The 12,459-nt window shown below is 41.5% G+C and overlaps 1 protein-coding gene across 5 annotated transcripts in view; it reads right to left on the bottom strand.

Moving 5' to 3' along the window:
* Positions 1 to 1,182: 1,182 nt before the first annotated feature.
* PATZ1 (POZ/BTB and AT hook containing zinc finger 1) overlaps positions 1,183 to 12,459 on the bottom strand; it is a 55,286-nt gene continuing 44,009 nt past the window's right edge. For 3 of the 5 annotated variants that reach the window (XM_082254739.1, XM_082254738.1, XM_082254742.1), the window contains one exon: positions 1,184 to 2,589. In XM_082254739.1, the coding sequence (XP_082110865.1) occupies positions 2,066 to 2,589 (524 nt within the window). In that variant the 3' untranslated portion in view covers positions 1,184 to 2,065. Of the gene's footprint in view, positions 2,590 to 12,459 lie in introns of all 5 variants that reach the window. The other 2 variants (XM_082254741.1, XM_082254740.1) reach the window with 2 other exon arrangements.

Here is a 12,459-nt window from a genome sequence, read left to right as displayed (position 1 = left end):
TTATTTTTTTTTTGTGTTCTTTGTTTTCTCCTGGACTATTGGCGCAAGAATGACAATAGTCAAGAATACTGGTTATGAAACGCAACTTTAATTGTTATCGTCCATCTTTGTATCATCCAAGCAATTGACATATCATAACCACAAATTTACTTCTGTATTGAAGCCTATGGCTCTATTTCTGACTTTTTATACTCTAATGATCTTGTACCTGAGCACTTGTTCCTTACTTGCCATTCCAGGGGGCCTCTTTGCTACATAATTTCACAGAAAAAAAAAAAATGATTGCAATTAAATCTGCTAGTCTAAAGCCCCGTACACATGATCAGATTATCGAACGATCTGTCGTCCGTTTTTTGTGGCATGCTAGTCTGATGTGGAAAGTGAAGAGGTTATTTTCATACAAATTTTCCCGTACGACAGAATTCTACTTCAGAAGTGATGTCATGTGCTGGATTGTTTTGTATATGTTCTTTCGTCTCAAGCTTGCCTAGTCTTGCTCTTAAGATTTTTTTCCGTGGAAATCTGTACTAATGAGACGAAAATCGGACGTTGATTTGACAGACGACAAAAATTATATAGCTTGCACATCAGGATTTTGTCGGCCGAAAAGTCGGAGTCGGCTGTCCAAAGCACCATACTAACAATCCGAAAATTGGCAGATCGGTCGTCGGACTAAATTTCCCTTCAGATTTTCTTATCGTGTGTACGGGCCTTAAAGGCCCGTACACACGAGTCGAAATTCGGCCGGGAATTTTCGCCCGACGACCGATCTGCCGATTTTCAGGCTTGTTAGTATGATGCTTCCGACAACCGACTCTTCGGCCGAAAAAAATCTGGTGTGCAGGCTATAAAATTTTTGTCCTCCGTCAAAACACGGCCGATTTTCGTGCAGTCAGTACAGATTTCGACAGGGAAAAATCTTATGAGCAAGACTGGGCATGCTCAGAGAAGAAAGAACACAAAGAAAGCAAACCAACACATGACATCACTTCTGAAATAGAATTTTGTCAGGCGGGAAAATTCGTGTGCAGTCTAGGCACATTCCAACCAACAAAACACCACTCTGGACAAAAGATGGACGACCGGTCGGCGGAAATTAATTGTGTGTGTACTAGGCTTAACTCTCTCTTCTCTCAGACTGCTGTCCAAAGGTGCCCTTTGTGCTCCTTCATCGAGAGTGGAGGTACTCTAATGCAGGAGGTGTGTTACTGGCCAGATCACCAGGTGAAAACAGAGGGGGAAAAAAACTAAAAAAAGAAAATTAATGCAGCCACTACATTTAATGATTGGTAAGCTGCAATATATTAAATTTTTAAGTTTAATACCGCTGTAGGTTATTTCATTAAGCCTTTAAGTGAGGATTTTACATTTTCCCAAAAATGGCTTAGCTGTAAGGTGGGAAAGTGGTAAAATCTTAAAGTCTGGCAACATAAAGAAAGAAAGTCTTTTCCACCAACAAGGAATGTTTATTAATATAATCTGGAGTGACTTTTTCAGTTCTATCCTCAATCTTCTGGCATTGAAATTAGACCTTCTGGGTTTTCTATGACTTGATTTCATCATTTTTCTCAAGTCACCAGATGTGTTTCTTGGATGTCTACATTGACGAAGACCTTGAACTTCAAATAAAGGCAGCACCTTATGACTCGTGCAGAATCCCATGTGAATTTGTTTATTTCAATGTGTGACCAGTTTTGTGTATATTCATAATCAATATCTGAAAATCTACAAAACATTCACATAGAAACAGTTCAGTGTGTGCACCATGCGTAGACATGTGAACCCCATGAGTCCAGGAGGCTGTGCACAGTTTTGAGCTCAATGAAGAGGACAGTGTTAGAGAAAAGTCTGCATCTTTTCTCTTGGTCTGCTATTTTGCACTCTGATCCTCTCCTAAAACTATACAGCTTATGGTGTCCACAACGTGTGTAAACACAGCTTCTACTCAGGTATTTCAGTACTTTTTTGGAGAGTTTTCCGCATTCACGCATATGGTGGTTTTTGCATGAATTTCCCACATATGTAAAGCACTACCCTTTCCCAGATGTATTAAGTGCTATCACTTTTACTTCCCTTCACTTCCCATTGCCTGCTGTTCCACCTCAGGCTCCACAAGAGATGAGGCAAAAGCTGACTGCACAATTTGGAAACCAAATGACTCCAAAAGAGACATATTCTGCTGTGGGGAGAAAGGGGAGGCCAATGCTGACCCCAGTGCTGGCCCAAGGGAGGCACTAAGAGTGGGACCAAGAGAAGGACCAAGAGCAGGGCCTAATGCAGGACCTAGGGCAGGGCCTAGTGCAGGACCTAAGGTAGCCCCCAAATCTCCAAGTGGTATCCCCATGGGCCTGGCATGAACTTTCTGTATGTGCTTGCTGAGATAGGCCTTTGATCGAAAAAAGCTTCCACACTCTGAACATGGATAGCGCTTCTCTGCCTCTCCTTCAATTTTCTTGGGAATCACCAAGTCACATGCAACATATGATCCATTAGAATTTGGCTTCTCAGGGGACTTTAGGTCACTCCCATCAGACAGGTCACCAAATGAATCAGAACTCTCCTGTTCTCCATGCTGGCATTTCTCCCCCTCTGTAAAGCAAGAGTACGAAAAAAACATGTTTAGTTTCCTTCAAATTCCCCTGAATACCCAGTACCTTACTGCATGCAGATCACTGCCCAGTTTCTGTATTAGAGAATGGTCACACTGTAGCCTTCATTTTTTTGTCATTGTTCACTTATATTAGATACTGCAGGCAAACAAATATCATTTTCACAGCTGAATAGACCATTCTAAAGCTTAATATGCATTACATTTAATTCCCAGTGTTTTCTCCTTGTGTCAACATAGGAAAAGTTTTTCTAATGTAAGATTAGCACATGATACAAACTGTAAGTAAACAAAGTCTGGATGGCCTGCTTGTAAGAAATCGTTCCTTTTGTATATCTAAGTGAACATGTGGTGTTTGATCTGAAGGATTAGATTGACTAATTGTTTGGTTAAGGATTTCCTTATTTTAATGAGACTAAGGGGCATATTTATAAAGACATGCACTGAAGTAATACATCATATTTTCTGTTAATTTATAAACTGTATTAATTTGCATGCAAATAGGTTATTAAACAGTACAGTAAGAATTGCACCCAGTATAACTTGAGGTTACAATTCAGTAAATTACTTCTCTCAAACACAAATCTTTCTCAAAGAATAAAAAGTAATATGTCAATCTATTTAAGAGAGACAGAAAGTTATGAAAGATATACTGTAACACATAAAAAAAGGAGTGTTTACTTTACCTGCAGTACAAATGCATTAATGCTATGCAGGGTGACATTAAAGAAAATGCTTCTGGTAGTTTAACATTATTATATAATAAAGCTCTACTATTCTCCATATTATGGGTGGTTTGATTCGCCTGCACATTCCTCAGATCAAGTAACCTCCATTAACATACAGTATGTTCCTCAACAGAGAATGGCACTTTCTGTTCCAAAGTGGAAATTTAATATATTTTTCAATAAAAATGCAATCTTGACCATTGAAACTTAAGGTCATTAATACTGTTTTCTTTTTTTAACTAAAAAAGGATTAAAAGAAACAAACTATATACAGTACAATCCTTTTTTATACAACCTGGTATCCCCATGGCAAGGGAGCAGCAAACGTGCTTTATGAGAAGCTTTACCCTTCTTAAAGAACAACTTTAGCCACAATTCTAATTTTAGTTTTGGATAGCGTTGAGAAGAGTTAACATTTCTATCAGGTTCTATCTGTGACTTAATTGTGAAGATTTTCCCACATTTCATGTCTCTGTGATTACAGGAAATAGGAAGTGTGTGCATCACAATGACAAGAAAGCTAAAAAACACTGTCAAAATTAAAGGCTTCCTAACTGTAATAAAATTCTGTTTTTCTTTTCTTTGTGCCTTTGAATAGATCTTGTATCACATCCTTAAAGGAACTGGAGAGAAATCTCCCCAATGTAGACACAGACGGTAAAACTCTCTAACTCTTACCTGCTCTATCTAAAACAAAAGAAAACATTTTGGATGGAGTTGGGTTTAAAGTGGTATTAACGGCTTTAAAAAAAACAAAAAAAAACAAACGTCATACCTGCTCTGCGCATCCGTTTTGCACAGAGCAGCCCAGATCCTCCTCTTCTCAGGTCTCTTCCTCTTGCTGAGTGTCCCCAGAGTAAGCAGCTTCCAATGGAGGCACCCAAGTGGGCTCGTTCCCGAGCCATAGTTCTGTGTGTCCATTCACACACAGAACCGCAGCTCGGCCCCACTCCTCTCTATTCTCATTGGCTCATTGGCTATGATGCCAATAGCTCCCACTACTGTCTCAGCCAATGAGGACAGAGAGTCTCCAGAGATCCGAGGCTCTCATGGACATAGCTGGAACAAGATGGGGCTCAAGTAAGTACTGCAGGGGCTGCTGCACAGAGGAGGTTTTTTACCTTCATGCATAGAATGCATGAAGGTAAAAAATATATGAGCATTTAGAACTACTTTAAGAGCACTTTTGTTTGATACGGTTGAACACTGTTAGACCCCCACACTCAGGAGGAGGTACTAGTGTGGGGGGCAAGAGTGTTTTACCACCCCTCCCCTGGTGCACTTGCCTTCAGAGCCCTCTCTTCTCACCAGTTTGTGTCAGCATGTCAACAGTAAAAAGAGTAAAAAGGAGCACAAAAATGTTATTTACTTAATGAAAGTACCAATTTTACCAGTTCACCAGAGAAAGGGTGACAACCTACATGCATTTTGCCCCATGCTGACATGCTCTCCTGTGCATAAGGGCTGCTGAAGTTTATTGAGCTGGAGCTTAAAAAAAACTTGTCTAAGCACCCCCCCCAATGCTAAAGGGTATCCTTACTGGTATCTGCATGGGGGAGAGTTCAATGCTTACTACCCACTTATCATGAGGATACCAACCTCTTGTCATGGGGATACCAACTGTTGGCTGTAATTTGATGATTTGCTATGACTTTTATAAATATGCCCCATAATTGGTAAATGTCACACTAATTTATATTTTCCTTATATTATATTAGATTGAACTGAAACAAACTATGTCTGGCTTCTATAGCCTGTAGGTAAACCTTTTTCTTTCATAGGACAAGGGTTATTCAATAAAGCGAACAAACAGAATGCAGAAACCCACAGCAACCAGAGTTCATCTTTTAGTCACATAACATTATAAAACTGAAATTTGGATTTAGATTGCTTTTGTGGACTTTAATGGTACTGCCATAGACACCAGTAATTACTTATAGAAACATATTTTGCCCAAGGATGCCGTGGGTGGCATCTCCCCAGTGGGCATGAGAGCATTAACAGGGAGCAACATTCAATCCTGTCCATAAAAATACTGTATATCAACATTAAAAATCAATAGGCAATTGTTTAATGAGTGATACTTAATATAAGTAGATACTAATATTTATAAGTAACGTTGATCCAGGGAATATCCGATTGCCTCTCCGGGGATCAGGCAGTAATTTTTTTCCCCTGCTGTAGCAAATTGGATCATGCTTTGCTGGGTTTTTTTTCGCCTTCCTCTGGATCAACTGCGGGTATAGGATTGCGTATATGGGATTGTATTGTTGGGTTTTCATTACTGTTTTGTTTTTAATTTTTTTTATTGGTTGAGCCAGATGGACATGTGTCTTTTTTTAACCTGACTAACTATGTAACTATGATAATTTAAAGACTGCTAACTCATGCAGGGGTGTCAAACTGTTGGCCCTCCAGCTGTTACGGAACTACAAGTCCCATCGTGTCTCTGCCTGTGGAAGCCATGCTTGTACTGTAACTGTAGTTTTGCAATGCCTCATGGGACTTGTGGTTCTGCAACAGCTGGAGGTCTGCCAATTTGACACCTGTGCAAGGTATACATACTATGTACCTTCTTAGCTGGGCAACATCCTGGCCTGTGGTAAGCCTCACACTTTGTCTCTAAATAGATCCCATTTCTTTGAATTTGTGACATATGTAAGTTATAACTATATTTGTTTTTCTATAGCAGTGATCTCCAAACTGTGACCCGTTTCTTCCTTTTATCCGGCCCTTCGGGCACTAATCCTTCCACTGATACCACTGAAGACCCTATTCTGCCCACTGATACCATCAATGGGGTACATTTTCCCCCTCTGAAACCAATGATGTGGTACTATTACTCCCACTGACACCAATGATGGGACACTATTCCTCCCACTGATACCAAATGTGGCGATGTTTACTCCCACTGATCCCAGGAAAATTTGCACTCCTGCTGGCCACAGTCTGGCCCTCCTAAAGTATGAAGGACAATAAACTGGCCCTTCTTTTAAAATGTTTGGAGACCCCTGCTCTATATATATTTGTGCTCCTTTCTCCTGAGGAAGCGGGAAAAACAGCGAAACATGTAGAGAAGAATATGGATAGGACTTATGTGATATACTGTACCATCTTGTCCTTATTATCACAACGTATTTATCCGATCAATAGAGAGCTGTTTTAGTGCCCATTAGTTGGCATGTGTTTGTATATGTAAACTCTTCCTTTTAATGTTTGATTTTGTAATAAATAATTTTATAGTTAATTACTGGTGTCTATGGCAGTATCATTAAAGTCCACAGAAGCCTCCAAAAGCATTGTAAATCTAGATTTTCAGATGTACAGTGCCTTGAAAAAGTATTCAAACCCCTTGAAATTTTTCTCATTTTGTCACGTTACAACTAAAAATGTAAATGTATTTTTTTGGAATTTTATGTGATAGACCAACACAAAGTGGCACATAATTGTGAAGTGGAAGGAGAATGCTAAATGGTTTTCAATTTTTTTTACGAATAAATATCTGAAAAGTGTGGCATGTATTTGGATTTAGCCCCCCTGGGTCAATACTTTGAAGAACCACCTTTCGCTGCAATTACAGCTGCAAGTCTTTTTGGGTATGTTTTTACCAGCTTTGCACATCTGGAGAGTGACATTTTGGCCCATTCTTTTCTGCGAGAGCTCAAGCTCTGTCAGATTGGATAGAGAGGATCTGTGAACAGCAATTTTCAAGTCTTGCCACAGATTCATAATTGGATTTAGGTCAGGACTTTGAAAGGGCCATTCTAAACACATGAATATGCTTTGATCTAAACCATTCCATTGTAGCTCTGGCTGTATGTTTAGGGTCGTTGTCCTGCTGAAAGGTGAACCTCCGCCCCAGTCTCAAGTCTTTTGCAGACTCTAACAGGTTTTTTTCTAAGATTGCCCTGTATTTGGCTCCATCCATCTTCCCATCAACTCTGACCAGCTTCCTTGTCCCTGCTTAAGAAAAGCATACCAACAACATGATGCTGCCACCACCATATTTCATGGTGGGGATGGTGTGTTCAGGGTGATGTGCACTGTTAGTTTTCTGCCGCACATAGCGTTTTGCTTTTAGGCCAAAAAGTTAAATTTTGGTCCCATCAGACCAAGGCACCTTCTTTCACGTTTGCTTTATCCCCCACATGGCTTCTCGCAAACTGCAAATGGGACTTCTTATTGCTTTCTTTTAACAATGGCTTTCTTCTTGCCACTCTTCCATAAAGGCCAGATTTATGGAGTGCATAGTTGTCCTGTGGAAAGATTCTCTCACCTGAGATGTGGATCTCTGAAGCTATTCCAGAGTTACCATGAGCCTCTTGGCTGCTTCTCTGATTAATGCTCTCCTTGCCCGGCCTGCCACTTTTGGTGGACGGCCATGTCTTGGTAGGTTTGCCATACTCTTTCCATTTTTGGATGATGGATTGAACAGCGCTCCGTGAGATGTTCAAAGCTTGGGATATTTTTTTATAACCTAACCCGGCTTTAAACTTCTTCACAACTTTATTCCTGACCTGTGCTCCTTCATGATACTGTTTGTTCACTAAGGTTCTCTAACAAACCTATGAGGGCTTCACATAACAGCTGTATTTATACTGAGATTAAATTACACACAGGTGGACGCCATTTTCTAATTAGGTGACTTCTAAAGGCAATTGGTTCCACTAGATTTTAGTTAGGGGTATCACAGTAAAGGGGCTGAATACAAATGCACGCCACACTTTTCAGATATTTATTAGTAAAAAAATTTGCAAACCATTTATCATTTTCCTTCCACTTCACAATTATGGTGTTGGTCTATCACATAAAATCCCAATAAAATAAATTTATATTTTTGGTTGTTACATGACAAAATGTGGAACATTTCAAAGGGTATGAATACTTTTTCAAGGCAGTGTAGGTACTCAAAACATATTCTCACAGTAGACGGCACATAATTTAATAAAACTGAAATTTGAATGGTTGCTGCAGTAACCATGTGTTTATTTTTTAGCTTCTTTACTGATCAAGCCTGTTTACATCATCTACCATCCAAGTCCAAAGCCTTCATCAACATAACCTGTTGGGAGTTCCATATATGTACAGTGCATCCGGAAAGTATTCACAGCTCTTAACTTTTTCCACATTTTGTTATCTTACAGCCTTATTCCAAAATGGATTACATTCATTATTTTCCTCAAAATTCTGCAAACAATAGCCCATAATGACAATGTGAAAGAAGTTTGTTTGAAGTCTTTGCAAATGTATTAAAAATAAAAAATGAAAAAAATCCCATCTACATAAGTATTCACAGCCTTTGCTCAATACTTTGTTTCAGCACCTTTGGCATCAATTACAGCCTCAAGTGTTTTTGAGTATGATGTAACAAGCTTGACTCCACCCTTTTTTGGGCAGTTTCTCCCATTCTTCTTTGCAGGACCTCCCAAGCTCCATCAGGTTGGATGGGTAACGTCGGTGCACAGCCATTTTCAGATCTCTCCAGAGATGTTCAATCGGTTTCAAGTCTGGGCTCTGGCTTGGCCACTGAAGGACATTCACAGAATTGTCCAATGGCACACCTTTGTTATCTTTGCTGTGTGCTTAGGGTCGTTGTCCTGTTGGAAGATAAACCTTTGCCCCAGTCTGAGGTTCAGAGCGCTCTGGAGCAGGTTTTCATCAAGGATGTCTCTGTACATTGCTACATTCATCTTTCCATTGATCCTGACTAGTCTCCCAGTTCCTTCCACTGAAAAACATCCTGACAGCATGATGCTGCCACCACCATTCTTCGCTGTAGGGATGGTATTGACCAGGTGATGAGTGGTGCCTGGTTTTCGCCAGACATGACGCTTGCCAATTAGGCCAAAGAGTTTAATCTTTGTTTCATCAGAATGTTGTTTTTCATGGTCTTAGAGTGCTTCAGGTGCCTTTTGGCAAACTCCAGATGGGCTGTCATGTGCCTTTCACTGAGGAGCGGTTTCCGTTTGGCCACTCTACCATATAGGACTGATTGGTGGAGTGCTGAAGAGATGGTTTTTCTTCTATAAGGTTCTCCTCTCTCCACAGAGAAATGCTGGAGTTCTGTCAGAGTGACCATTGGGTTCTTGGCCACTTCCTTGACTAAGGCCCTTCTCTCCCAAATGCTCAGTTTGGCCGGGCTGCCCGCTCTAGAAAGAGTCCTGATGGTTCCAAACTTCTTCCATTTATGGATAACGGAGGCCACTGTGTTCTTTGGGACCTTCAATGCTGCAGAAATGTTTCTGTACTCTACTCCAGATCTGTGCTTCAATACAATCCTGTCTTGGAGGTCTACAGACAATTCCTTGGACTTCAGGGCTTGGTTTATGCTCCGACATGCACTGTTAATTGTGGTACCTTATATAGACACCTGTGTGCCTTTCCAAATCATGTCCAATCAACTTTACCACAGGTCCAATCAAGTTGTATAAACATCTTAAGGATGATCGGTGGAAACAGGATGCACCTGAGCTCAATTTTGAGTGTCATGGCAAAGGCTGTGAATACTTCTGTATGTGTGATTTTTTTGGTTTTTATTTTTAATAATTTTGCAAAGATTTCAAACAAACTTTCTTCACTTTGTCATTATGGGGGATTGTTTGTAGAATTTTGAGGAAAATAATGAATTTAATCCATTTTGGAATAAGGCTGTAACAAAACAAAATGTGGAAAAAAGTGAAGCACTGTGAATACTTTATGGATGCACTGTATATGGTAAACTTTCTCTGGCTCTGTCACCTGATCTTAATGAACTTTAGTGAAGCAGGGTCCATGTAAGCTGGGCTTAAAAATTGCTGCTTCTACAGGAGTTTTGTGTTTTGCCTGTAGAAGCAGCTTAATGTTATCCTATGTGTCAATGCACACTAGGACGTTTAGAGGCATATTTTAAGCTCAGTGTTTAGAGGCAGGAAAAAACCTTTCTGACTTGTGTTTTTGAGAGGAGTTTTCAGGCAGAAGAAAACTCTAAACGCTTGAACAAAAATGGCGTTTTGTTAAGCCCAGTGTGCACAGACCCTTAGTATGCATATAATATTTTTGTCTGTATGCATTCCTGGTCCATGATTTATTATCACCCTTAAAGGAAAACTCCACATTCACTTAGATATAAGTGATAAAACCTATACCACTGATACAAAAATAATTTTGTAATTTAATATTACTTCTGAATTTCATTTTGCAACCAGCTATTGGTTTGTAAAAGTGGCTAAAAATTCAAAGAATGGCAACCTTGTATGTGTCTAGAAATTTAATTTCCTACTTGTGTCATTGGTTTGCTATTTTTCTCAGCTGCCTACACAGTGTTTGAGTAGGCATTTCAGGCATCTCCTGCACTGCTCCTGGGATTGATGTTGTAAGTCTGTCCCAGGTAGAAGGTCTGCTGTGTGCAGGCTGCCGGACCTCTCTTCTGGGATGGGGGGGGGGGGGGGGGGGGGAGACGAGACGGGGGCTGTAAATAGGTGAGAGCTGTGGGGGGGGGGGGCTGTGAATAGGTGAGAGCTGTGAGGGGGAGATTTTGAAGATGTGAGAGACTGTGCATAAAGGAGAGCTGATAGGGGGGCTGTGAACAGGTGAGAGCTGTGAGGAGAGGCTGTGAATAAGTTAGAGCTGTGGGGGGGGGGGGGGCTGTGAATAAGTGGAATAAGTGAGAGTTGTGAAGGGGGGGCTGTGAATAGGTGAGAGTTGTGAACAGTGGGGGGGATGCTGTGAAGAGGTGAGAGCTGTGGGCAGTGGGGGGGGGGGGGGGCTGTGAATAGGTGAGAGCTGTGAACAGTGGGGAGGATGCTGTGAAGAGGTGAGAGCTGTGGGCAGTGGGGGGGGGGGGCTGTGAATAGGTGAGAGCTGTGAACAGTGGGGAGGATGCTGTGAAGAGGTGAGAGCTGTGAGCAGTGGGTGGGGGGGGGGTGTAAATAGGTAAGAGCTGTAAGCAGTGGGGGGGCTGTGAATAGCTGAGAGCTGTGAAGGGTAGGGGAGGGGGGAATTTGCAAATAGAGGAATTTGTGAAGAGTTGAGAGTTGTGAAGGGGGGGGGGGGTGGAGATTAGTGAAGAGTGGGGAAGGAGGTTGTAAAGAGGTGAGAACTGTGAAGAGTGGGGAGGGGGTTTGCGAATAGGGGAACTTGAAGAGTAGGGGGGAAATTTGTGAACAGGTGAGAGCTGTGAAAAGTTGAGGAGTTTACAGATGAAAGGTTGGATCTTAAACAGGAAGGGCTGGAACATGTTTAGATTGGGGGGGGGGTCACCTGATTTTAGTTTTGCCTTGGGCAGCAAAAACCAAAACAAAACACACTACTGCCTAGGACGCAGCATTGCTCTGATGCTGCATATGTCCCCTGCTGCTTGCAAGACTGAGAACTGTATGAACAAAGACCGCTGATCACTCGATCCTCAGTCTTCAGTGAGCAGAGAGCCAGTGACTGTCAGTCACTGGCTCTCTGCTCTGCCCATCCAGAGCTCACTGGAGTGCTGGGCTGTGGAGGAGGTGGGAGCGCCTAGCTCAGCTTCCAAGCAGCTCGCTTAAAAGGCTGAGCTAACTGCCGGTCCAAACATCTAGGTGGATTCTGACTGTAAAGTCTGGATCTTTACAGAGCCTGGATCGGCTTAAAACAGGTCACAGGAGTGCAAAACAAATTGCACACCTGTGATCCTTAGAAGTAGGGCCAAAAGAGCTTTGGCCATACTTCTCCTTTAGCTTTGGTGAAAAACTTGGCAAGGGTATTGTACATTTTAAGCAATGCAAAGATTTAGGTTTTCTCTTTTAATCACACTGGGAGTGACTGTGATAGTCAATGCCAGAATAAACTGTGGAGGCCCCTAGACAGTCGAAAACTTGGGGCTCCGCTTGAAGGTTGCTGGGGGTTTCTCGTGCCTGTGCTCTAGTGGGATAACATTGAACTAAGTAGTGTGCATGTCCGCCATTAAATGGAGATGACCATCATTACTGTACATTACACGTACAGTACGTAGGTTACACCAAATTTACATTACATTATTACAGCATTTTCTTTAACCACTTAACCACTTAAGCCCCGGAAAAAAAGTTACTGCGTGACTTTAACGGACAATTGCGCGGTCGTGCGACGCTGTACCTAAACTAATTTGACGTCCTTTTTTTCCCACAAACAGAG

The sequence above is a fragment of the Pelophylax lessonae genome (genome assembly GCF_965119305.1).
Source record: "Pelophylax lessonae genome assembly, chromosome: 1".
Taxonomy (NCBI): Eukaryota; Metazoa; Chordata; class Amphibia; order Anura; family Ranidae; genus Pelophylax; species Pelophylax lessonae.
The sequence above is the reverse complement of the archived record's forward strand: the minus strand, read 5'-3'. Positions and strand labels throughout refer to the sequence as shown.